Below are 26,011 nucleotides of genomic sequence, written 5' to 3' on the forward strand. Positions count from 1 at the left end.
TACATTGCCCAGCTGCACTGGGAAGACCCTGGAGGTGGTTTCCTGGGGGAGGGATTCCCCTGAAACACGCTGGCGGTACTTTTGAGCTCTACAGCACACAAGTATCACACACGTTCAGGTATTCCAGCCTGAGCACGTGATGGCGGAAGGGCACCACTGTGTGTCACACCCACACCGGCATCATCATCCAGGTTCACCTGGACCCTGGGAGATGGTAATAGGAAACCAGGAGACACTGAAATCTGGATCCTGGCCCCAATCACACCACCCTCAACGCCCACATACTTGCCTACTAAGACTGGTTTCTCTGAACTAAGATGGACTGGCCACCAGAGCAGGCCACAGGTCCTTGAATGTCCACAGATAAGGGTTTGTGTGGGGAAATAAAACCTCCCTTCACTTGTTCCCCCATCACATCGCCCCTGTGAAGACCTTCACTTTGACCTGCAGAGGGTCAGCCCAGGATTGGAAGTTGCCAGGCTTATAGTTAAGGGGTAGCTCCTGCAGGAGCAGCCAGGACTTGGCTCACTTAAAAATTCCCTGCCTCAGCCGGGCGATGGTGGCGCACGCCTTTAATCCCAGCACTCGGGAGGCAGAGGCAGGCGGATCTCTGTGATTTCGAGACCAGCCTGGTCTACAGAGCTAGTTCCAGGACAGGCTCCAAAGCCACAGAGAAACCCTGTCTCGAAAAACCAAAAAAAAAAAAAAAAAAAAAAAAAAAAAAAAAAAAAAAAATTCCCTGCCTCAGCTCCTGCTCTGCTTGCTTGCATACCCTTTGGCCCTCCTGCCTCCCCCACCTCCCCACACAGATGCCCTGGCCCTTTTCCTGATCTGCCTACTTGTGCACTCTTGGGCCCCCTGGTTCTCCCACCTCCCCACACAGCCCTTTTACTTGCATGGCTTCTTGGGAGGTTTGTAAGTGTTGGGCACAAACCTATATCAGCTTCAGCTTATGTGGAAGGTCAGGATGTGGCCATGAGAGTATAGGATGCTGCAGTCTGTGGAGCAGAGAAAAAGGACCTCAGTTAGAGATGTGTTCTACACCAGTGTACTCACACTGTCCCCATCCTCTCCCCTTTGCCATATGTAGGTCAGGGTTGCACAGCCCTGGTGCACTAGATTAGGGAGATCATGCAAACCCAAAGATATACAAGTGAGAGACAAAAAATAGCATGCAGCCCTGAACAAGCCCCCAGAGACCCAAGACATGGCCCAGTACAGCATCTCTCTGCTGAGTAAACTATGAGCCAGGGGCTTCTGCACGCACTGTCTTCACAGCCTTGGCAATGACCCCCAAAGCCAGGCCTTGTCATCCCACTACACAGATGAAACAGGTGCCTGGGGTTGGGGTGAGTGAGGTGGCAGTTGAACCCAGAAGCTGGGTGATTGCGATGGAATGGGCCCTCTCACCCGCAGTCCCGTGATCAGTGCAGCCATGCTCAGTAGCTACCCACAGGTCATGACAAGGTTCACTGACTCTCAGGAACCACCTGCTTTTAGGGCTCCAGAAGAATCACCGGGAGCTCACTACTTCCAGGTCCTTGTATGTCCAGAAAGGCCATTTTAAAGGAAGTCCTCAAACTGTGGAGGGAAATGTGAAGCCCGGGGATTCTGTTGCCCTGGGAAGCAGGGTTCTTGCCCCAACTGTTTAGAATCAGACAGAAAGCCAATGGGGAGGCTTGGAATGACCACCAAGGTCAGGTAGGTGGGGCCACAATCCCCACAGGCTGGTCTGGTCACCTCTGGCTGGATTGGTTAGCATCAAAAGGCAAGGAGTCAGACCTAGATGAAGCTGGGTGGGCCTGCAAGTAGCAGACTGAACCTGGCCAGCTGAGAGAGGGCTGGTACCACAGGGAAGTCATCCAGAGACTCTCTGTGACTAAATCTCAAGTCTCCTGACCCCAGCACAGTGATAACATCGCTCTCTACTGAGGACATAGGCATAGGGCACGGCAGGGAAGCAGCAGCAAGTGCATAAAATCCATTGAGCCAGCACACCTTTAATCTCAGCCCTGGGAGACAGAGGCAGGTGGATCTCTGTGAGTTTGAGGCCAGTCTGATCTACAAAGTGAATTCCAGGACAGCCAGGACTGTTTCACAGAGAAACCCTGCCTTGAACAAAACAAAACAAACAAACAAACAAACAAACAAAACCACATTGTCTGGTCTCTTTGTGAACCTGGGAATTTAGACAATCGTAGCCAAATGCTCCGGACCACATTCTCCCAGGGCGCTGCTGGCTTGGGACCTCTCCACCAGCTTTTTGCCACTGTTCACTGAACACCTCCTCAAGCCTCCTCAGACGGTCAAAGCACTCACATCCCTGTGGGACAGAAGAATGATGAGGGATAACTCCAGGAATGATGAATGGAGGCATGAATTAGCATAAATAACGAATAGGTATGATTTGAAGCTTCTAGTGGTTACAATAATCAATCTCTATCAATCAGGAAGTCAGTTGTTTTGATGTGCAGTTCGGTATTGAACTGGGAGTGGAAGGGAAAATGTGTTCATCAGTTGGGGAGTGAGCTGGTGTGTGTGGAAACGTGCCCACACATCTGTGCCTGTGTTTTAATGTGCAATGGTTTGTATGAGTCCCTGGTAGTATGATGAGTGACAGTGTATGACAATGTGAGAACATGTGCCCATAGCAACTATGTAATGTGTGCCAGTGTTTGTTTTAGCTGTGTGTCTGAGCGTGTTTGTCTGTGGAAGAGTGTCGTGTGCATGCACCCATGTGAGCTGCTGTGGGTGTAGCTGTGGGCGTGGTTGTGATGCAGGAGTGTGTATGAGAGAGTGAAAGAGTGCGTGTGTTTGCGTGGGGTGTGTCGCCTGTCAATGTGGGACTGGCTTTTGGGCGGAGGCTGAGCGGCATCACTGCTGGCTTGGTGCCAAGTGCGCTCCCATCCCCGCGCCCATTGGGTCCTCAAGGCTGATGCTTTCTTGTAGCTGCCGCCTTTCCCCGGGCCCCGGGATCGGGTCTCCGGCGGGCGCCCTCCTGTCCCTGCCCTGCGTAAACGGAGCGACGGCCTGGGGACCCACTTTGGCCCCAGCCCGGGAGCGGGGTGTCCGCTGTGCTGCGCCTCTAGGGGAAGACAGAGGGGGGCGACAGCAGGTTGGGCGCGGCCTCGGATCCGGTGCGGCACTGAGAGTTCTCCAAGGTGCTAAAATAAACCCAACGCGAAGGATCAGGTTTCCCGACCAAAATAACCCAGCAGCAGCCTTAGAAATGCGAACCGGGAAAATGATACCGGGCGCGCGCCAGCGCTGGAGGCAGTGATGAAAGCTGCTTCCCGCGGTGTCGGGGGTGGGGGCCTCGCTGGCCAGAGCGCCACCTCTCCAGGCTCTTGCCCACCATCCCTTTCTCTTCTGGGGTCCTTGCTTCTGAGAGCAGCCTTCTGTTGGTCTTAGGTCTGTGATGGCCAGGTCTGCAATTTCTTAGAGCCAGGCTCTGAGCAGTCTTTCCGTCAGTGTTTCCTAGGTGCCTGGTGTGTGCCAGAGCCTGTCTAGCGCATGTCAACAGGCAACAACTGCAGCACTTGGGGCTGTCACTTTGCTAGGAGAGCAGTAAGGAGTAAGTACACAACGACATAACAAAACAAACAAAAAACCTAAAGGCTGTCTGTCAGAGACAGGGAGAGGTATGAATACCAGGTCACCCTAATGTCTGACTCATTTAATGGCCTGGGTAGAGTTCCTTTGCTTCTGAACTTCGATTTTCTCCTTGATCTGACTGAGTCAGATTGTATGTCTGTGCAGGCTCAGACGGCTCAGGCAGGTGACATAGGGACCAGCAAATTCACTCATATATACAAGTGTTCAGTACATGCTTATGGTCAGCATAGCTTCACCCTAAACATCCAAGACATCAAACTGTACCGGTTGCCAGAAACTCCTGCTCCTGAGAGAGAGTGGTACGGTAATGTTCAGAGATGTGGTTGTGTCCCCTCCAAAATGGAAAAACCCCATAGCACAAGGAAGTGCCTTAAGCAGGAAGGTAAACAACTCAAAACAGCTTCAGGAAGTCCCTGAAACTGACCAGGTTCACTAGGCCCCTCCCTACCAGAGTGAGTAATAAAGCAGAAAAAAAAAAATTCTGAGCCCAGAGCAGCTGCCTGCAAGAAGAAACCAGCTGAGCTGTCTGGAATCCAGAGTTACTTGGAAAGGACTCTCTCCAACCTCCTGAGAGCCTCCAGGCTGCACAGTGTGCTCCAAGTTCCCAGCTTTGTGAGTTGTCTCTCCTGCTGGGGTGGGTCTTGGTGATGCAGCTGTCTTTGAGTCACTTCTGCCCCTGTAAGTTACCCCCATCCATATTCCTGGAAGTAACCCCAATAAAACTCATGGTTCACTAAGTTGGACTTTGGCGGTATCCGTACGTTGATCTGTGGTGGGCTCCCTGTCTAGGGTGGTAGATGTGTGTGTTGTGTCTCCCCAGGAAAAGCTTTGTTACATACACAACAACAGAGTCCTGGGTCTGACGCACTTAGCTTCAACTCTCCACAGTCCATGGTGCATGCAGCATGGCTCAGGGCCATGCCAGGGAGGCAGGGACTCGGGGAAGCCAGGTCATCTGTGGCACATTCCCCTTTATACTCCCTGTGGAACCTTGCACACAGTAGGACTCAGGAAGTGAGATGTGAGACCACACAGGCAGGGGACAGAGATGCTGTAGGGTACATATGGCCAGAAACACATCTCTGTCACCAAGAGTATGTGAAACCAACAGCTTAAGTCTCAGCTCTGGCCCTGGTAACTGTGGCCTCAACATGATGTCACCACTCAGAACGCTTTGTCCTTTAAAGTGGAAAGAGGATGCTGTCCTCTTGCTTCCTGTGTTCAGACACAGCAGCAGCTCACGGTAGCCCAACAAACCACAGCGTCTTGTTTGGCTTGTGCTTGTTTACATCCTGTTCCTGAATGCAGGGACGTGTGTGCGAGTATGCTCACCCACAGTAGTTCCTGAACACAGGGAAGTGTTTGTGAGTATGTTCACCCCACAGTAGTTCTGGAATGCAGGGACGTGTGTGCGAGTATGCTCACTCCACAATAGTTTTGAAGACAGTAGCTACAAAACAAAAGCAGGAATGATGGAGGGGCTCTTACGTAGGTGGTGGCCTCTCTATGTGACAAACGGCAGTTATTAAGAAATAATAGGAGGCTGGAGAGATGGTTCAGTGGTTAAAAGCTCTAACTGCTCTTCCAGAGGACCTGGGTTCATTTCCCAGCACCCACATGGCCACTCATGACTGTAACTCCTGTTCCAGGGGATCTAGCACCCTCTTCTGGTCTCTGCAGGCACCAGGTACACATGTGGTGCACAGACATGCATGCAGGCAAAACATCCATACATATAAAAAAAAAGAAAAAAGAAAAAGGACGAGATTGATGGTCATGGAAACATGGTCAAATTTATTTTTAAGTAAAAAAGATAAGTCATATTCTAAAATGTAATCATATTTTAAATGTGTTTTTATATATGCAAATAGATACAATATACATGGATAGTATTTGCTTTTTACTTTCTGTTTATTAAAACAGAAATGTTGCAATAATTGGAAATGAAACAAGTATTCCACCTATGTTAATGTATTAGTTTTCGAGTGATAGGATTATAACTGTCATCTGTAATAATAATTAAGTTTATTGTAGCAAAAAGTAACATTTTGCCAGTACATTAACCCTAGTACTCCAGAAGCAGAAGAAGGTGAATCTCTCTGAGTTTGAGGCCAGCCTGGCCTACAGAGAGAATTCTAGGACAGCCAGGATGACACAAAGAAACCCTGTCTCGAAAAATCAAATCAAATGAACTTCTGATGGCAAAAAGAATATTTATTGGTGATATTTTACTGTCTTTTAAGTACCTCATCATTTCAAGGATGTGTGCCCTGTCTCCGCAGCTAATCTGCAGGAAGAGATCAATGAAAGCATTGTCTGAATAACTGAGGGAATGCCAAGACTGTTGAGAAGTTGGACTGTGTCCTGTAGTGGGTGCTGATGAAGGTTTATGAATTGAGACATGGTACTTGCTTCTCAGCCGTCTGTGAAAATAACCCGCGCTCTCCCAGCAGAGAGAGGAGTAGTGGGGTCCTGGTCACACGGGAAGACAGCATCACCTGTGCTGAGTGAGGTTTTTACAGGGTTCTGATGGGTAGGATGGTTTGCCTGTGGCCACCCAGTTGATGGTGGCTAAGCCAGGGATTGAACCTAGGACTGTTGCTTTCCACGGTCTGTCTTAACCACTGACAGGCTAAACTGGACCCCATGGCCTCCACAGAACTTACTGGCCACTCTAGCCAGAAGAAAACGCTGACACAGCCTTAGGCATTAATAGTCCTGGCTGTCTGGGCTCCTCAGCCCCTGATGAAGCCAGTCCAGGTCATGGCCCCACCCTGAAGGGTAAGGTGACTTTCCTGGCAAAGAATTGATCAAACATTTCCAGTCCCTGCGGACTGAAGAATCTAAGCCGAAAGGCTTCAATGTCCCTATCCTGGAGACTGCTTAGGAGTCTGGGTCTTGCTTCTTTTCAGTTCTCGACTGGATGCCTTCACCTCTCTGAGACTCAACTTCCGTATCTGTCCAGTGGGGTCAGCATGACCGCTTCTTGGTTGAATGGTGTCAGTCAGTTGAAGTATACTTCCCAGTGTCCACACATTTGGGCACCCCTCTTCAGGACATAGGGTCCCCCTGTGTAATGCGCATTATATCGGGACATTTTCATATTGTTCCAGTTCCCTGAGGCTGGCTTTGGAAGTAGGGCCTCCCCACCCCATTTCAAACCTAAGTATGTTTGTTCCAAAGTTCCCTCCAAGACTCCTTGTCTGGGGATGGGTGGCCCTCAGACTCTGAGACAGGAAAGGAAGAAAACAGATAGGCTTCCACCCACCGCTAATCCCCTGCGCTTGGAGGCAGAGGCAGATGGATTTCTGTGAGTTCAAGACCAGCATGGTCTGCATAGTGAGACTCTGTCTTGTTGTATTAGGAGTGGCGGGCTACGTTCCGGCACCCGGCCGCCCACACGGCTAGCTTTACCCGAAATAATTACATGGAAACTGTATTCTTTTAAACACTGCTTGGCCCATTATATCTAGCCTTTTCTTGGCTAACTCTCGCACCTGGACTAGCCCATTTCTTATAATCTGTGTAGCCCATGAGCTGGCTTACCAGGAATGATCTTAACCTGTGTCTGCCTGGAGTGGGAGAATCATGGCGACTCTCCGACTCAGCTTCTTTCTCCCAGCATTCTGTTCTGTTTACTCCACCCACCTATGTTTTAACCTATGAGGGCCAAGCAGTTTCTTTATTGCTTAACCAATGAAATCAACAGATTGATATATGACACTCCCCCATCACTGTCTCAGATGGAAAATAAAAGCAGGTTCTTGAGCACAGCTGAAAGGTGAACGGTTACCAACAGATGTTACTACTGTTTACCCAGAGATGTCAAAGTGTCTGCAATGGGAAAGACATCACCCACGGAGAGAGAGCTCAGCGGGAACTCCAGCTGCCTCAGCTTCCCGGGCAGTTCCTGCTAGACGTTGTCAGTGCCCACTTTGATGATGGCATCTCTGTGTGTTTGTATTTGTTCTCTTACTTGGAAGCCTAGCCCAAGGGGTCACTCTTCTCTGTCAGGGACACCAGCTGACTGCCCCAAAGGTGGTGTCCCATTCAATTTCTGCGGGATGCTTTAAGTATTCAATATGATGATGTTTTGTCATCTGCCTGACTGCCTGTCATCCATCCATCCATCCATCCTTCCTTCCATCCTTCCTTCCTTCCATCTATCCATCCTTCCTTCCTTCCATCTATCCATCCTTCCTTCCATCCATCCACCCATCTTTCCATCCACCCATCTTTCCATCCATCCTTCCTCCCATCCATCATCCTTCCTTCCATCACCCTTAAATCCATCCTTCTATCCATCCATCATCAATCCATCAATTCTTCCTTCCTTCCATCCATCTTTCCTTCCTTCCATCCATTCTTCCTTCCATCACCCTTAAATCCATTCTTCTATCCATCCTTTCTTCTACCCATCCATCCATCCATCTTCCTATCTATCTCAGTCACTTTCCTGTTGCTGTGATAAAACGCCATGACCAAGGCGACTTACAGAAGAGTTTATTTGGGCTTATGGTTCCAGAGGGTGGAGCAAAGGCATGTTGGTGGCAGCAGCAGCAAGCTGAGGGCTCACATCTTGGACCACAAGCACAAAATGAGAGTGAACTCAAAATGGCATGAGTCTTTAAACACATCCAATAAGGCCACTTAAGCCTCCTTAACAGTGTCTGATGTTTCAAGATCACCAAGTATTCAGATGTCTGAGGCTATGAGGGACACCTCCTTCAAACCACTATCCCTCTTTCTCTATTATTTGCTATTTATTCTTTTTCTTTGACTTGCTTTATACTTAATAAACTCACTTATTCAAAACCAAACATATGTCCGTTATTGATCATTTTTCAGGCAAGAACAACTTGCCTGGAGTCCAAGATGAGGGAGCTCATGTCTTGTTGCCACACCCGAGAGGACATGTGTGATGGCTCTCTCACCCCATGCTTGGCTTGAAATGAACATTCTAGAAGAGGAGGAATGGGTACCTAGTTTAGCCAAGCTGTATGTGACTGGATTTTGCAAGGAACCCCACACTAAAGCTGGATACTTGCCTCATCCCAGTCAAGAATGGGACAGAGTCAGGCCATGAGCTGAGTCCTACTGAAGGAAGAGGAGACTTCACTCAATGTCACATGGAAACATCTTCTATTTGAGTGCCTTCCACAGTCCTACAAGGTGGGCACGATGATGCCTGTTACAGGAAGAAGCAACAAGGCTCAGAGGAGTGATGGGCTGAGCGAGATCTTGCCGCTGGTGTGAGATGGATCCCTGTGTCCCTGCCTCTAGAGCCTGGACTGGTCTGCTGAAACTAGAGCCAACAGGACCTGAGTTGGTTCCTTGTCCTTGAAAGTTTCTCTGGTAGTTCTGGGCCTTCATGCATAGGCTGTGTTTTGGGCTGAACTTGGCAGAAGACAAACCATAATCCCAATGTGATGAGCCCAAGTGGCTACTTTTCACTGTTTAGCCAATCACACTGAGCATCATCTCCCATCAGCAGCCTATTGCCAGGCCGCCTCAAAGGGCTGCGGGCATCAGTTTTAGCCACTACCAGGGGAGCTGCAGGAGGCCTCCCTCAAGCCCCATATGCTCATCAGGGCCTCTCTAGCTGCCCTCTGGGGTACCCTCTGGGATGCACCCCCTTCTTCTCTCCTTTCCCATGTACCAACAACCGATGCTTCATCCTTCCTACAGGACAGTCTCTCCCCCTCAGCTTCTCACGTGTATGCTTCCTTCATCAACCAGCCCCTCCATGCCTGGGTCCTGCAGGGCCTTCCTACAGTTGTGGTCATTTATGTCTCGTCTGATTAATCTGTAGGGAACCTTGATCTTCCTGATCGTTGGGGAAAGGCCAGCTTCACTCTGTAGTGTGCCCAACCCTAGCACAGAACCTGGATCTCAGTGGCTATGTGTGGGTACTTAAGACCCTTGTAACAGTTCCAAGTACTAGAGGCAGCCTCTAAGAGGCAGATATTTTCCCAATTAATTATCCATCTCTCTAATGAAAAGCCAGGCTCACAAACAGCCGTTTGACTGCACCGTGATTCTTTTTTTTTTTTTCCTGGAGAAGTCTATTTATAAAGTCACGCCTTACAGAGTGTGGGTCAGGCTCATAGAATGGTACACTTGGCCTTCTCTACCCAAGGGTTGTTCTTCATCAGGTCAGGGTTCAGGAAGGGGTCCTTGGGGATCCCATCCTCGATCCATTTGAGAAGCTCAGGGATCGTCTTGGAGGACATCTCCCTTTTGAAGGCCAGTTGGTACTTGAGGCTCTCCACCTCCTTCTTCATCTGGGGCACATCCCACTCCTCCATAGCGTCGGGGGCGTTGGAGGTAGCCAGCCTGAGGTTTTGAAGGAGACAGCAAATGCAGAGATGACAAGAGCCGAGGGATGTGTGGAGTCTGCACCGTGATTCTTTACAGTAAACTCAACCCCAGATTTTAAAAAAGGGAAGAGGAGGAGGAGAAGGAAGGAAGGGAGGGAGGGAGAGAGGGAGGGAATGAAGGAAAGAAAGAGAGAGAGAGAAAGAGAGAGAGAAAGGAAGGAAGGAAGGAAGGAAGAAAAAAAAGATAATCGGACCTGGAAATTGAATGTTCTTACTACGAGGGTAGTTGTGAGATCAAGAACTCCCTCCAGCCAGGCTGTGGTGGCTCACGCCTTTAATCCCAGCACTCGGGAGGCAAAGGCAGGTGGATCTCTGTGAGTTCGAGGCCAGCCTGGTCTACAAGAGCTAGTTCCAGAACAGGAACCAAAAGCTACGGAGAAACCCTGTCTCGAAAAATCAAAAAAAAAAAAAAAAAAAAAAAAAAAGAACTCCCTCCAGACCCTGGAACTAGGTTTCCACCTCCCAGTCAGGGGAATAAATAGGAGGGCCTGGCTACTAAGGGTCTGGATTGGTCAAGATTACAACTGAAAAAAGCAGGTTAATTTGGGTCCATCTCTTGCTAGGGCCAGAGTCCAGAGGGGAGGCCGCTGCTGAAGCCAAAAAATGGACTACATTTCCCAGAGTTCTTCAGCGCTCGAGAACCAGCCATTGGCAGATTTAAATAGCCCAGGCCCGAGGCAGCCAGGCCTCAGCTGTGGACTCATCCGCCTCTCGGGTGGCTCTATTGGCTCTGGCCCCGCAAGGGTGGGCTCCATTGGCTGCCCAGCTGGCACTGACGTCCCCTCGGAGCCGGGTGTCAGTCGGAGGTAAATAGCCATGTGCTATCCTCCTCTCTATATTTAACAGCTGCTACAGAGAAGGTGGCGGCTCTTGTCTTCTGGGAGAAGGCCCTTGGAACTGGGCTGGGACTGGCCTTCTCAGAGTGAGTGAGGTCACCATGCCAGCTTCCCAGAGCCGGGCCCGTGCCAGAGACCGCAACAATGTCCTCAACCGGACTGAGTTCCTGTCCCTGAATCAGCCCCCCAAGGGGACCCAGGAGCCCAGAAGCTCAGGTAGGAAGGCCTCAGGGCCCTCGACACAGCCCCCACCCTCCAGCGACGGGGCCCGGGAGCGTCGCCAGTCTCAGCAGCTGCCGGAGGAGGACTGCATGCAGCTGAACCCTTCATTCAAGGGCATCGCCTTCAACTCCCTCCTGGCCATTGACATCTGCATGTCCAAGCGACTGGGGGTGTGTGCCGGCCGGACTGCATCCTGGGCCAGTGCCCGCTCCATGGTCAAGCTCATTGGCATCACAGGCCATGGCATCCCTTGGATCGGGGGCACCATTCTCTGCCTGGTGAGAAGCAGCACCCTGGCAGGCCAGGAGGTGCTCATGAACCTGCTACTAGGTGAGTGTGCCTGCTGGCCACCTGTCACCTGGTCTCGCCAGGCCTTTGGGGAGGACGCAGCCCTACCCCTTCCAGGATCAGCAGGTTCCCTGAGAAACTAAGGAACTCATCTAATGAGGTTAGGCAGGAAGGGTGCCCCAGAAACAGACAAGCCTCTAGAGTGGTGAGGCAAGGGCCCCCTGCACACTGGGGGGCCTTGAGCATACAGAGTCTTGCATGCAACCCTGCACCCTGCTGCTGCCCAGGCAGAGTACAAAGAAGCCAAAACTACGGGGTGAGATTGAGGGCTCTTCTGAGTGACCTAGAGGGATGTCACTGTCAAATCATTGTTCTGACCACTTACAGACAGTACTGAGCTGCCCCCCCCCCGTTGTCCCCTTCTCCATGCTCAGTTCAGAGACCCTACAAATTGCCCAGAATTTTTCTAGAGTCTGAAGGTTCAAGGGACCCACCTAAGGTCCCCTACTTATGCACGCTGATCTTCCTGGAGTACTAGCTTGCTCGTTCTCACGGATGTCTCTGGAGGAGGGAGTCTGATGGTCAGTTTCCTTTGCTAAAGTCTTGGCCTCTAACCCTCCAGGTTGGCACGGCCATGTGCCAGTTGCCTTGTGGCCATGTGGAAAGCAAACCATCCCCTTTACCTGGAGGTGATACCCAAGCTCATCCTCCTGGCGCTTCTGGGTCCCTAGGGTGCTCTGTGAGTCTTTGCTCCCACCCTCTGCATGAGGTCCAGGAAAAGGTGGCTCCTCTGATTCTGGAAGGAGTTTCAGTGAAAACCCGGCTGCCCCAGAAATGGACAAGCCTCTAATGTGGTAGAGCAAGGGCCCCCCAGCAAACTGAATGGAGGGGATGGCTTTGAACATGCAGGAGCCAGCATACACCTCTGGAGCCACTGCCCCTACATGGAATGTGGTCTCCAGCATCTTAGCCTAGTGGGAGAAAAACATGACAGATAACAAGGCGGGCAACTGGGGCTCAACCGGTAGAGTGCTTGCCTAGTATGGACAAAGCCATGGGTCCCATGCTCAGGACACGTCAAACCCGCCATGGTGACATGTTTCCAAATCCTAGCACTCAGGATGAAGAGGCAAGAAGATCACAAGTCCAAAGCCATTCTTGGCTACATAGTTTGAGGCTAACCTAAGCTACATGAGACAGTGTCAAAACACCGACAACAATCTGGGCATGGTAGCACATGCTTTTAATCCCAAAACTTGGGATGCAGAAGTAGGTGAAGCTGAGTTCAAGGCCAGCCTGGTCTACAAAGCAAGTTCCAGGCTAACCAAAAAAAAAAAATAGCCAGGTGTGTTTGGCCCCCCACAGTTCAAAGCTCAGCTGCCAAGAGGGACCCCGGTTACCTCCTCCATGCAGGGACAGCCACCCTCCACTGAGGAGCAGGCCTGTTACCCTTCTGATGCCCTGGGGTACTGTCACCCCTGGAGCCCAGGCCTTGGTCAGGCTGGACTCTGTTTGCCTCCCCTCCCATTATTGTGGAAACAGTGTTGATAAAGTCGGTTCTCACCTCTAAATCTCAGTTTCCCGATCCGTGCCCTGGACAAGAGGAAGGGAGCTGGGGAAGCACAATGCGTGGTGTCACCATTACTAGAACTGCAGGGTCTGGAGGCATCTGTCCAGCTCAGCCCTCACTCAGAGCACAGGGCATGTGGTCAGTGCCCAGGAAACCTCTGGGCTGAGGGTGAGGTCTCATGCCTACAGCCAGGACCCTGAGGGGCAGATTAGACGTGGTAGAAAACAGGAGTGGGGCCTCAGAAGGTCCCACATGTTGATGGTCCTCCAACCTCCAGCCCTAGTCCAGAAGACCTAGTCGGAGCCGCTGAAGACTGTGGCCACAGGCAAGTGCCTTCCCCTCTTGGAGCCTCAGTTCCCTCGTCTGTCAAATGGGTTGTTAGGGTGTTTGAAGGCAGTATCAGCATAAGGGCTTAGCATGTGCTAAGGCTAGGAGGCACTTAGGTGAGCATGGCTATCATCATGGTGGCATTGTCATTGTCACTAGGTCAGCCTCCCACAAGGTCCCTTCTGTGGCCTGGATGCGAGTGCAGTGACCCCCATCACCTTCATTGTCCCTCCCCTAAGCACCAGGCTGGATGACCCTACAGGGAGCCAGGTCATGGTCCCAGGTGGAAAGTGGCTTGTGCCTTCTTACATGGTCCAAATCATTTTTTTAAATGATTTATTTATTTGTTTATTTTTAGTTTTCAAGACAGCGTTTCTGTGTGCAGCCTTGACTGTCCTAGAACTTGCTCTGTAGACCCAGCTGGCCTCAAACTCACAGAGATCCACCTGCCTCTGCATCTGGAGTGCTGGGATTAAAGGTGTGCACCATCACTGCCAGCTGATTTTATTTATTTTTACTTTATGTGCATTGGTGATTTGCCTGCCTGTATGTCTGTGTGAGTGGGCTGGAGAGATGGATCTTCCAAAGGTTCTGAGTTCAATTCCCAGCAACCACATGGCGGCTCACAACCATCTGTACTGAGATCTGGTGCCCTCTTAAGGAAGAGACCTGGTCAGTCGTCCTCATCATCTTAGACCATGAAACCCAATATGGACAAGTTCAACAGAACCATTCATATGGGGCTGCCCATGCGTGCTTCAGCATTGCCAGGGCATAATTTTCATTTTTCAATTTCATGTCTGTGTGAGGGAGTCAGATCCCCTGGAACTGGAGTTAGAGACAGTTGTGAGGTCCCATATGGGTGCTGGGAATTGAACCCAGGTCCGCAGGAAGAGCAGCCAATGTTCTTAACTGCTAAGCCATCTCTCCAACCAAGTCCTTTAGTGACTTTCCTATGAACATGGCATGGTGTGTGCAGACTGTCTTAGCCAGTGTTCTATTGCTGCGAAGAGACACTATGACCACAGCAGCTCTTATAAAAAGAGATTTAGTTGGGGTTTGCTTAAAGTTTCAGACATCTAGTCCATTGTCCTAGTGGTAGGACATAGCAGCACACAGGCAGGAAGAGTTCTCCATCCAGACATGCAGGCAGCAGAGAGACCCTGAGCCTGATTGGGCTTTTTAAACCTCAAAGCCCACCCCCAGTGATACACTTTCCCAACAAGGCCACAGCTCCCAACCCTTTCAAATAGTGCCACTCCCTCATGAGTCAGCCTTCTCCCTTCCTCCCCATTCTTTAACACAGGATCTCTCCCAGCCTGAAGTGCACAAGTAGGCTAGACTGGCTGGCTAGTGAGCTCAGTGAGCCACCTGTCTCTGCCACCACGGTGCAGAGATTTCAGAGCCTCTGAATTTATGGCCTCCTGTTGGCATGCCAAGAACATTACTGACTGTGCCATATCCCCACCCCCAAACTGATATTTAAACATCTATTTATTTGTTCGTTTGTTTGTTTGTTTAAGACAAGTTTCTCTGTGTAGCCCTGGCTATTCTGAAACTTGCTATGTATGCCAGGCTGGCCTCGAACTCACAGAGATCCAGCTGCCTCTGCTTTTCAAGTGCTGGGATTAAAAGCGTGCGCCACCAGCACCCAGCCGACATTTAAAATTTCTATTACATTTATTTAATCAATCTGTATGTGGAGATATTTTAGTGTGTTGTGAATGTACAGTTCAATGTCTTAACTACATCTTCAGTGTTGTGAAATCATCACTATTGTCTGCCCACAGGACATATCGTCTGCCCCTGCTGAAGCTCTGCCGCCAGCCCCCCCACCCCGTGTCCCTCATCTCCCCTCTGTTACACAAAGCTCCTAATCCACCCCAGCCCAGCCCTTGGTGGCAACTGGCTCTTTTCTGTCTGAATATAACCACAGAGACAGAGGCTTCCTATGCGTGGATTTATCTGGCATTTGTCTTTCTGTGACCAACTTACTTCACTTAGCTTGAAGCCCTCAGGGTTTGTCCTGAGTATCTAGCAGTGTTGTCTTTCTTTCAAGAACATTTTTAAACATTTTCTGGGGAGAGAATGAATGCCATGGTGCATTGTGTGGAGCCCAGTTGTGTGTGGTCAGAGGACAGCCTGTGGTAGCCTGTTCTTCCTTCCTGTCACATGGTCCTGGGGATAGAACTCAGGTCATCAGACTTGGTACCTTTACCACTGAGCATCTCACCAGCCTGACTTCCCTCCTTTTCATGGCTGGATAATATTACACGGTGCAAATGGACCCCATTGTATTTGTCCAGGGATAAGAGAATCCACTTCCTGGTGCCTACGAATGCTGTTGCTGTGACAGGGACAGGGGTGCCAAGGGGGTGGGGGTGTTTGTAGGGGTGCATCTCAAGTCCCCACTCCTGGCTCTTTTGGCTGCTTAGAAGTAGATTGTTGGGTCACCTAGTGACTCTATTTAATGGTTTGGAAGAACCATTTTTCATGTTTTCCACGGTGAGTGTACATATCACTTTCTCCTGGCTCTGCACAAGCATTTCAGTCTCTCCACAGCCTCACCCACTTATTTATTATTATTTTTATTATTATTATTATTTTACTTTGATTTTTTTTAGGTTAGCATACAAATGAGTTTTACCACAACGAATGCTTAGTTATTATTTGTTGGGTTGTTTTTATTCATTGGATTCATTTGAAACTTTTGAGATGGGATCTTTTGTTTTATTTTGTTTTTCAAGACAGAGTTTCTCTTTGGAGTCTGTCCTGGAACTTGCTCCCCGGTTGGCGTCAGACTCACAGAGATCCACCTGCCTCTGCCTCCTGAGTGCTGGGATTAAAGGCACACACCACCACCGTCCTGCGAGACAGGATCTTATGTAGCCGAGTGTGGCCTCAAACTCACTATGTAGCTGAAGCTGGCCTTGAGTCCTTGGACCTTCTGATCCCAAGTGCTAGGATTACAGTTCTGTGCCTCCATGACCCACCCTTGTTTGCTTTTTGAGACAGGATCACACACACACACACACACACACACACACACACACACACTCAATAACCCAGGCTAGCCTCAAGCTAGTCATCCTGTTTCCCCTCCCAAATGCTGGGATTACAGGTAGGAGTTCAACTCAGGGAACTAGTGATGTGTGTGCATGTTTTGTAGGTGTGCATGTACAGGTGTCTGCTGTGTGTAGAGGTCATAGGTCTCTCTGGTGTCATCCTCAACTGCCTGGTATCCTATTGTTTTCAATAAGGCCCTTGATTTGGCTAGTCTGGCAGGCCAGTGAGCTCCCAGGATCTGCCTGTCTCCAGCAACAGTGTTAGTCTGAGGGTGAGCAGGTGCTTGCTGGGCAGATGTCCTGGGGAAGTGCTTTGGGGCAAAGGCTATGGTGGCCTTGATGCCAGCTTCCAGTCCACAGAAGATAGGTCACAAAGAAAGTGGGCCTGTCCCTTAGTCCCTCCCAGTGGCACCACGCCTCTGGCCCTCTCCCTGCATACACCAGCACATAGCAAGTGTCCCCATTGTGTTTGACTGGTGTGGCTCTGCTCTCACGGACCTGCAATTTTGTCTCGTCACCTAGTCACTTTTGCCAAGAACAGAGGACAAAGCCTCTTCAGCCTTGAGCTTCCCACTCAGCCCTCAGCCCACTCTGTAGGGGATATATCTGTCACCTCTCCTATCCTCTGCCCACCAGCTCTTGCTCTCGGGGACATGTGCCTTACTCCTGACTAAGGATACCTAGGCTGATCTCAGATCTTCAGTTTGATATGCTTCTACCTCTACAGGTGGGACACCGCGTGTATTATTTTAGGGGTACGATGCGACAGCCGGCTTCCTGGGGGTCTTCAGCCACCCAGTCCTGGTATGGGTTCTGACAGGTGATAGAAAGGAATTCACTATACAGGGCAGAGCGGGTCTGCCCAGTGCATTTGCACAACCACTCAGCCGAGACGGTACCCTGGTGACATCATGGAGCCGGCTTCTGTTACGGATTCCTGTGTTGAGAAAGCGTAGGCTCTGTGACAGCCCGTTGTGAAGAGCACTTGGTTCAGGAGAGTAGGAGACAGACCAGGACCCACCTGATGGCAGCCTAGCATGGCACAGGGGTGGCAGGGACTCTCAGGAAATAGAGATAGTAACTGCGTGTGTACAGACCTACACATATGCACACACTCCTCAAGACAGAGCAGGGAACTCTATGCCAGAGGCCAGGCCCATCCCAGTCTTCCTTCCTTCTCCCAACCTGTCTGCTTCATAGATGCTCCCCAGGGAGACCATGTCTTTTAGAATGTTGCTTTGATATTTTAAAAATAACTTTTGGCAAATGTGGTTACATATATATGTCATTAAAATGTCATTTGAACCTTTCTAAGCACATAGTTCACTGGCATTAACATTACTGTGTAGCAACAGATGTCGCCAGCACATTTCCCCAGAAGTTCACCCTTTTACAAAACTGCAAGTCCTAGCTCTCCACTGCACTCACCCGCAACCCCACAAGCCCCACTCCGCTTCTCTGTCTGTGAACTCAATTAATTGCTCCAGGTCCCTCATGGCAGGAATTCTATGGTGTGTCCTATCCTGTAAAAGTAACTAGGGTGAGGGCAGGGTCTCATGGAGCCCAGGCTGGCCTTACACTCACTACTAGCCAGGGATGACCTTGACCTCCTGACCCCCTGCCGGGCACCACCACACCCATCTTAAGTAGTGCTGCGGATTGAACCCAGGACTTCATGAGTGCTGGGCAAGCATCTGCTAATCTACATCCCCAGTCAAGAATAACTTAAAGACCCTGTCTACAGAATGCACATTCATGGCCAAGAAATGAGTGCCGAGAGACAATTTAAAAATTTAAAACCTCCATCTCCACACATCCCACCCTTCCAGCCCTGGTCAGAGAAGCCCTGATAGCAGGCAGGCCCGTACCTCGCAGGCCTCTCTGTATCCAGACACAGGCTTGCATCACTCCTTTGATGGCATAACTGTAAATCCTGTCTTGTAGTTGGCCGTTTCCACTTAGCACAGCCGCCCCATCGCTCTCCCTGGGTAGCTATAAATACCCAGAGGCCTTGTCGTCTGCAGTGGCGCTGGGCGCTCATTGTCTAGACTCAGCCGTGGTTTGTTGTCTTTGTCTGGCCTTGAAGCGCACTGGGTTGCTGCACAGCATTCAGGGTCCTGAGTTACACAGCAGTGGCCACCCTTAACCAGGAGCCAGATGCACACCGCTGATCACTTCTCAAGGAGGGAGCCCTAAAAAGCAGAAGTCTGGGACCCAGGTGGGTAGGCGGTCCTACGCCAGACACCCTTATAATACAGACCTATTGCCGTTCACTTCCCGGAGGCTGGAGCCTTAGCTTCAGCTTCCCAGCACCAGGATGGAGTCAGAGGCAGGGGCACCTCCAGGCTAGAAGCACCAGGGACTTTAACCCGCAGACCTGTCCCTGTCATGTTAGGACATATCTCTGCTCCTTGCTGGCCAACAGCCCCATCCCCTGCTCGCTCCTTCCTGTCCTCTTCCTAGCCTGCAGAGGGGTGAGCTGACTAAGGTGGTCTTCAAGGGAAAAACAGCCCAAACCTTAAAGGGGCCGCGTGAGATCCTCCCGCTACGTCTGGTCTACATAGCAGTGGACCTGGCTCTGCCTTGTCCAGAGTTTTCCGGTGCTCTACTTTCCTGGCCACCACAGGCTCAGAGGGATGCTGAGCTGGAGGAAGGAGGCAGGCCCTCATCACCCCTAAAGCCGGGAGGGAGGCCTTCAGGACAGCCAGGCTCAGGAACGCTCAGATACCAGCCCCTGCTTCCCTGTGAGAAAGGTGAACGCTGTGGCTCAGAGGGGGACACAGCACAGCTTCCCTCTGGGCCTCTGCTGGGGTCCTAGGTGCTGCTCATTACGGCTGCCTGAGGGGACTCTCAAGAGGACTCCACGTTGCTCCCTATGGAATCAGCTAGGGCTGGGAACAGGGAGAGACTGGCTTGCAAAGTTCATGTAGTCTTTAAGTGGTAACTTTGAGTCTGGTCTCTCATCCTGGATTCTAAGTGCCCAGCCCCTGCCCTGCTGGATGTCAGTAAGTGTAGGCCCAAGGAGTAATGTGAACCACCCCCCCCACCCCCGCAGCACAGCAAATCAAAGGCAGGCGGCTTTCATCCTGAGCCCCCTCCCTACTGGGAGGCACTTTACCCCACTCGAGATGAGCGAGATGAGCGAGGTGTGGGTTAGCAAATCCAAGACAGGCAGAGTTCTCAGCGCAGAGGATGGCAATGTTTGCTTCTATTTCTGGCCTCAGATTATGCGACAGTCCCAACCACACCCAGGGCTGGCCACACTGGAGGAAGGGAGGGAGAGTTGTCTTGTCCTGTGCATTGAGAGGACAGCCCACAGCCACTTTGTCCTTAGCCCTCTACACCCAGACAGCTGCAGCCTACCAAGGCGCTTATGCACGGGCCCCACCTCTCCAGTAACACTGCTCTCTGCAACCATTTGGTGACTGCTGTCTGTCTGCCCCTGGGCCCTTAGGAGCTCTGCAGCCTGACGGACTGCCCCAGGCCTGGCACACACCTGTTCATCTCAAGAGCCAGCCAGACCCAAGAACTTGGGTGTGGAAGCCAATAGCTGCTCCAACTTGTTTGCTATGTCTTGTGAGGCAAGGTCTCATTATGTAGCCCAGGTTGGACTTCAATTCATTATCCTCCTACCTCAGTCTACCAAGTGCTGAGACAACAGGCATGTATTACTATCACTTTTTAGCTCATCATCATCATCCTCTCTCTCTCTCTCTCTCTCTCTCTCTCTCTCACACACACACACACACACACACACACACACGTGCGCGCTGGGGATGGAAGCCAGGTACCTGTGCAGGGTAAACCCATTCTCTGCCACTGTCCTTTCCCATGGCCATGAACGTGTTGGCCGAGTCAGCCATTGACAAACACTGAGAGGTTTGAGAGACCGGATCCTGGCCAGGCATTCTCAAGTAATGGTCACCATTCACCCAACCCTCTGATGGGCCAGGCTTTTGAGGCTGGACCAAATGACACCTAGATACTGGGACTTCCCCACTTTGGCACTTCCTAAATCCCTTGCATGGGACCACCAGTCACCCTATCTGCGATCTACACCTCACAGGTAGGGGTAGCTAGGTGACATCCCGAGTCACACAGTCACAGTGGCTCTACCACACTGCTGGTCTGTCTGCAGCTATCACTAGAGAGGGACTTATATGTGCTGGGACCTCACTGGTATCTCATGAGGAGTGGAGGGGGAGACTCCCTGAGACTCGGCTCCTGACCTGGCCGTGTGACTGGGCCTTCTGACACAGCCCTGGCTCCAGAGCAGAAAGATGTGAGCTCCAGGTCTTCATTTTGGCCAGGAAGGGTTTATCTATGCCCCCCACCTGCAGCCTAGGAGCCACTGTGACTAGGCAGTGTAACTGGGCATAGTGCCATCATCCCATGGCCCAAAGAGGTAGAGTAACCCAGCACAACCACACAGTGGGATGGTAGCAGATTCAGGACAGAGGCAAAAGATTCCCCTAAACTTCTAAAATGGGAAAAGGGCCCAGCCTACAAGTCAAGTTTCCAGCCAGTGATTGAGCTAACATTTGGAGACTGCCGCTCTGTGTGGGGCCAGGTGACAGACCTATGGCAAGACAGGCTCAGCAAAGTTCTGAAGTGGCCACTACAGAGATGTGGAACAAAGCACACAGCCTGTGTCTACCCTGTCTGTGAGACCAGGATGAGCCCAGAGGCCTAAAGGAGACAATGGAGACAAAGGCAGTAGGTTGGGAAAGAGCAGAACATTCCAGAAAGGAGAAATTGATGAGAATATTCCATACCCCACAACTTTGTAGTCTTCTGTGAGGCGGGGTAATATGTGTAGCCTGGCTGCTGTGGAGTGCAGTTTAGGGGTGCCTCACGATGCTACACACAAGAGCCAGGTGTGTGGTACATGCCTGTAATCCAAGCACCTGGCGGGCAAGCCAGGAGCTCTGTGAATTCAGGGCTAGCCTTGCCTCCTGGAGGCACAAATGCCACCGTCTGTGTTCCGACAGTGCTGAGTACGTGTTCCGGAGTCAGATTTCAGCTTTACCACAGCTCTGCCCAGGGGACTGGGAGAGCTCCGCTAACTGTAAGAGGAATTCTGTTCGTAGCTCAGGCCCCGCATCGCAGCCCTGGAACCCTGCAGGTACCTGTAGCTGCCTGTGACACCCGTCACTAGTGGTGAGGTGGGGAGCAGATAAGAGTGAAATAACAAAATGTCAGAGGGCAAAGAGGACAAAAAAATTTTAAAAAGTAGAATATCAGCTGAGTGGTGGTGGCAAATGCCTTTAATCCCAGCACTCAGGAGGCAGAAGCAGGCAGATCTCTGTTAGTTAAAGAACACCCTAATCTATAAAGTGAGTTCCAGGACAACCAGGGCTGTTACACAGAGAGACCCTGTCTTGAAAAACAAAAACAAAACAAAAACTAAACAAACTAAAAAACAAAAAAACAGAGGGCGAGGAGGAACTGCAGAAATGGCTCAGCAGATAAGAGCACCTGAGTTCAAATCCACAGCACCCACATAAAAAACTGGGCTTATCCATGTACACATGCCTATAGCCCCAGCATGACATGCACACATGCCTATAGTCCCAGCATGCCGTGTACACATGCCTATAGCCCTAGCACTGTATAGGGAAAAGACAGGAAGACGTTAAGGCTTACTGACTGTCAGCCTGATTGCAGGCTCAGTGAGAGACTTTGCCTCAAAAACTAAGGTGGACAGCAACCGAAGAAAATATTCATCGTTAACTGCTGGCCTCTGTGTGCAAACGTGCACACACACACATACAAGGGGGGTAGGAAGGAAGAAAAAAACACATCAAATGGTCAGGTGGTGAGAAAAAGGAAGCAAGGAGAGGGAACTGGGGCTAGAGCTTCTACAAACAGCCCCAGGGGTGGCTCCTCTGCTGAAGGAAGTGGATACCCAGAGAAGGGAAGTCCAGGTAACAGTAATGGCCAGTGCAAAGGCCCTGGGGTGGGAATGTTCCCTGAGGTCGCTGAGGCCGACAGAAATGATGGGGGCAGGGGGATGAGGGTTGGAGCTAGGCCAGCCAGTGGCGCTGACACCCAGGCCCCTGTGTCCTGTCCACAGCCCTGCTCTTGGACATCATGACGGTGGCTGGGGTACAGAAACTCATCAAGCGCCGTGGCCCATATGAGATGAGCCCTGGACTGCTGGACTACCTCACTATGGACATCTACGCCTTCCCTGCTGGCCATGCTAGCCGTGCCGCCATGGTCTCCAAGTTCTTCCTGAGTCACCTGGTGCTGGCGGTGCCCCTGCGCGTGCTGCTGGTGCTCTGGGCCTTCTGCGTGGGCCTGTCGCGGGTGATGATAGGACGCCACCATATCACAGACGTCATCTCGGGCTTCATCATTGGCTACTTCCAGTTCCGCCTGGTGGAGCTCATGTGGCTGTCCTCCAACACGTGCCAGATGCTCATCTCTGCCTGGTGAACCTGCATCCACCACCCACCCAGCTCTGGGCAGAGCTGGTCCCAGAGAGGTGGCTAGAAGTGTCTCACTGGGGATGGACTGACTCGACGTCCCCATCCTGGTTGGAGGCTGGCTTGTTAGTCCTGTGGACTTCCTGCCTCTGTCACTTGGACTCTGAGGCAACCAGGATGACTTCCATGGACTGTCATGCTCAGCCTCAAGTCTTTGTCTGAAGACAACAGACAAGAACCAAATGGCCATAGAAGGGGCAGAGCTTGTCCCCTCGTCACCGTGACAGCAGTCGTACTGTGCTGCCAGTGAAACAGCCTCAGCTCTGACCCAGCAGAGGTGCCAGTCCCTCAGTGGTCACAGCTCAGGGGGCCTGGGGACCCCAGCCTGAAAGATCCTTCTTGGGGAAAGGCTCTTGTGGTCCAGTGCATTTGGGGAAGTACTACATGCTGCCCTCACAGTAGATGTTCACAAAACATAGATTCTTTGTAAAGGCACTGATGTGTCCTATACAAAAACGAGCTGTTCAGGTTGTGTTTAGCTCAGTGGTTCCTAAGTGCGTTTGACCATAGGAACCTTTTCTTCAGGAATAGCTTTTGACCCTCCGAGAACCTCGTGAGTTTGAGAAGCTGCTGCCCAGGAGCCAGAGGGCCCGGCCATGAGCTGGTCTCTCTCACAACACACAGCTCTGAAGCCTGAGGAAAGCAAGTGGCTGTGCCAAGGCCTGCAGAAGGCTCTTGCACAGTCTCTGGGCACTGGCACAGCTTCGATCCCCAGGGGCCGGGCCCTGTGTGACCTAGTAGGTTGTTTCCAAGTCAGCCACTTATGGACTGCGCATTTCAGGTGACAATACAGTGATATGCAAAGGGCATTGTCCTGTGTGCTTTTTGATGTGTAGGACACAGTGGCATTCCCTGGTGGGAATGGTGGGTTTTCTCAGCCCAGACAGTGCCTGGTGCTACTGGTCAGGGGACAAAGAGGGCAAAGGTCCCCCAAAACAGGAAGCCTGACCCACTCCTGGACTCTAATAGTGCATAGTGTCTCCTGCAGGCCGCCTGGGGGCTTGGTCCACCAGGACTGCCCTTTTGCCTGAGGCAGGGTTGGGAAGCTCCTTTAGTGGTCCAGAAGTCTGATGCCCCTACCTCCAGCATCAAGTCCTCCCAGGACTCCTCCTTCAGCCCCAGAGGCTAGAATCCTGTCCCCTGGAAATGGACTGGTGACCTACTAGCTACTGTGAGGGAAGGTGGTGTGTCAGTCAGAGCAGGGTGCCAGGGTGAGGATCCCAGAATCCACACACAGGAGAGAATGTGAAAGTGAGTCAGGATGGAGGGGAGGAATATAAGGCAAGAGACACAGGCCCGCTCGGTGCTGGGGTGAGCCAGAGGCTCCATATTCCTGGAGCTAGCAGCGCGCAGTGCAGCATGCACACCCCTGAAGCATGGTGAGCAGTGCTCTCTTCACAGATGAGCGTGCCAGAGTCCCCAGTGGGCAGCACGGGGTGGGGGTGGGGGGGAACCGGCTGCTTCTAAGCATGTGGAGGTGACTGCCCATCCCTGATGCCCCTTGGCATCAACCACATCTCTCTATGCCTCTGCCATCTCCCATGATCCTCTTCTGGGGCCCGTGTGTGTTTTTGTCTCCCCAATTCTCTCATCTTAGAACAAATCATGCTGTCTCAGCGCCTCCTCCAGTGTGACCTCACCTAAATTTTTTTGCTTTTGAGACAGAGTCTTACTGTACAGCCCTGACTGTCCTGTCAACACTAGATCAGCTGGCCTTGAACTCAGAGATCTGCTTGCCTCTGCCTCCTCCGTACTAGGTTCAAAGGTATATGCCACCACCAGCCCTAAATACTTTTTTTTTTTTTGTGATCAGGTGTCCCAGGCTGAGTTCAAGGTCTTTGACTGTAAAGTTCTGATAGTCTTCCTCTTCCTCCCAAATTCTGGGATTAGCCGGGCGGTGGTGGCGCACGCCTTTAATCCCAGCACTTGGGAGGCAGAGGCAGGCGGATCTCTGTGAGTTCGAGACCAGCCTGGTCTACAAGAGCTAGTTCCAGGACAGGCTCCAAAACCAAAGAGAAACCCTGACTCGAAAAACAAAAAAACAAAATAAAGACCAAATTCTGGGATTAAAGGCATGAGCCACCACACCCAATGTACTCAGTGCTGGGGATGGGACCAGGGTTTTATGCATGCTAGGCAAGCTCTCTCCTAACAGGGCCACATTCCAGCTCTCTAAACATACGTATTTGGGGATGGGAGAGATGGCTTAGCAGGTAAGAGTACTGACGACTCTGTCAGAAGACCCGGGTTTGATTCCCAGTACCTCACATGGGGTCTCACAACCACCTATAATTCCATTTCCAGGAGATCAAACACCCTCTTCTGTCCTCTGCAGGCACCGGGGACATACATGGTGCAGAGACATAAATGCAGGCAAGACACTCATACACATAATTAAAAATAAAATATACACGTTAACTACACACACACAAACACACACACACACACAACTTATTCAAGAAAGGGTTGTAACCATAGGTGCAAGAGTAGGGACTTTAAAGCATCATTGGGAGAGGGGTGGTAAACCTATTATTCCCAGGATCCTTCATGAGAGGGAAGGAGCTTCCTCTGTCCACCCCATATGGCGCTGGTGAGGATACAGTCCGCTGCCATCTCGGAAACAGGGCAGAGGGACTGGAAGTGGGCACAGTGTCTGCCAGCTTGCCCTCCAGTAGGACACCATCTTCCATGTGGTGGCAGTGTGCCTATGGCTCAAGGCCCCACCTGCCCATCTAAGGGTCCGTTTTCCATGCAAAGCCTCCGTATCTCCAGCAGCACTGGGAGACAGAAGGTCTTTGACCTGCTCATCATGAAGAGGCAGGTACCAGCAGTACCATCATGGTGAAAAACCCTCATTCAACCTTGAATCCTGGCTGCTTTCGGCATCTTTAAAATACCTTCTGCACATTCCCACGGGTGCTGGAAGTGCCTGGCAGGGTGCTGAGCAGAAGGGTTGGGGGCGGCTTCCTCTCCCTGCACCCCCCACCCTCCAGGACCACCATCCACAGCAAAGCCCAGTGCAGGAATGGACAGGGGATGGACTTCCGCCTATCTACAGAGAGACCACATCTCCTGGAAGGACATGGCCCTGGAGGCCACCTCTGAAGGGTCGTGGAGGTATGTCAGAGTTTTTAAAAGAGTGAAGACTTGCGTCAGGAGTACCAATGGGTGCCAAAGTGCCTGATGGGAAAGAAGACGTCTGCAGAGGCGGATGAGA

General features: G+C 51.3%; 2 protein-coding genes across 2 annotated transcripts; one reads left to right on the forward strand and one right to left on the reverse strand.

Moving 5' to 3' along the window:
- Positions 1 to 9,681: 9,681 nt before the first annotated feature.
- LOC121462469 (guanine nucleotide-binding protein G(I)/G(S)/G(O) subunit gamma-13) lies at positions 9,682 to 9,964 on the reverse strand. Its single transcript, XM_041674050.1, has one exon. The coding sequence runs from the start codon at positions 9,921 to 9,923 to the stop codon at positions 9,720 to 9,722; it is 204 nt and encodes a 67-aa protein (XP_041529984.1). The 5' UTR covers positions 9,924 to 9,964; the 3' UTR covers positions 9,682 to 9,719.
- Positions 9,965 to 10,679: 715 nt separating this feature from the next.
- Positions 10,680 to 23,597, forward strand: Plpp7 (phospholipid phosphatase 7 (inactive)). Its single transcript, XM_041674732.1, has 2 exons — positions 10,680 to 11,383; positions 22,380 to 23,597. The coding sequence occupies exons 1-2, from the start codon at positions 10,933 to 10,935 to the stop codon at positions 22,742 to 22,744; spliced, it is 816 nt and encodes a 271-aa protein (XP_041530666.1). The 5' UTR covers positions 10,680 to 10,932; the 3' UTR covers positions 22,745 to 23,597.
- The last annotated feature ends 2,414 nt before the right edge of the window (positions 23,598 to 26,011 follow it).

Source organism: Microtus oregoni, unplaced genomic scaffold (assembly GCF_018167655.1).
Source record: "Microtus oregoni isolate MIOR12 unplaced genomic scaffold, Mior012 000025F_ref0000491, whole genome shotgun sequence".
Taxonomy (NCBI): Eukaryota; Metazoa; Chordata; class Mammalia; order Rodentia; family Cricetidae; genus Microtus; species Microtus oregoni.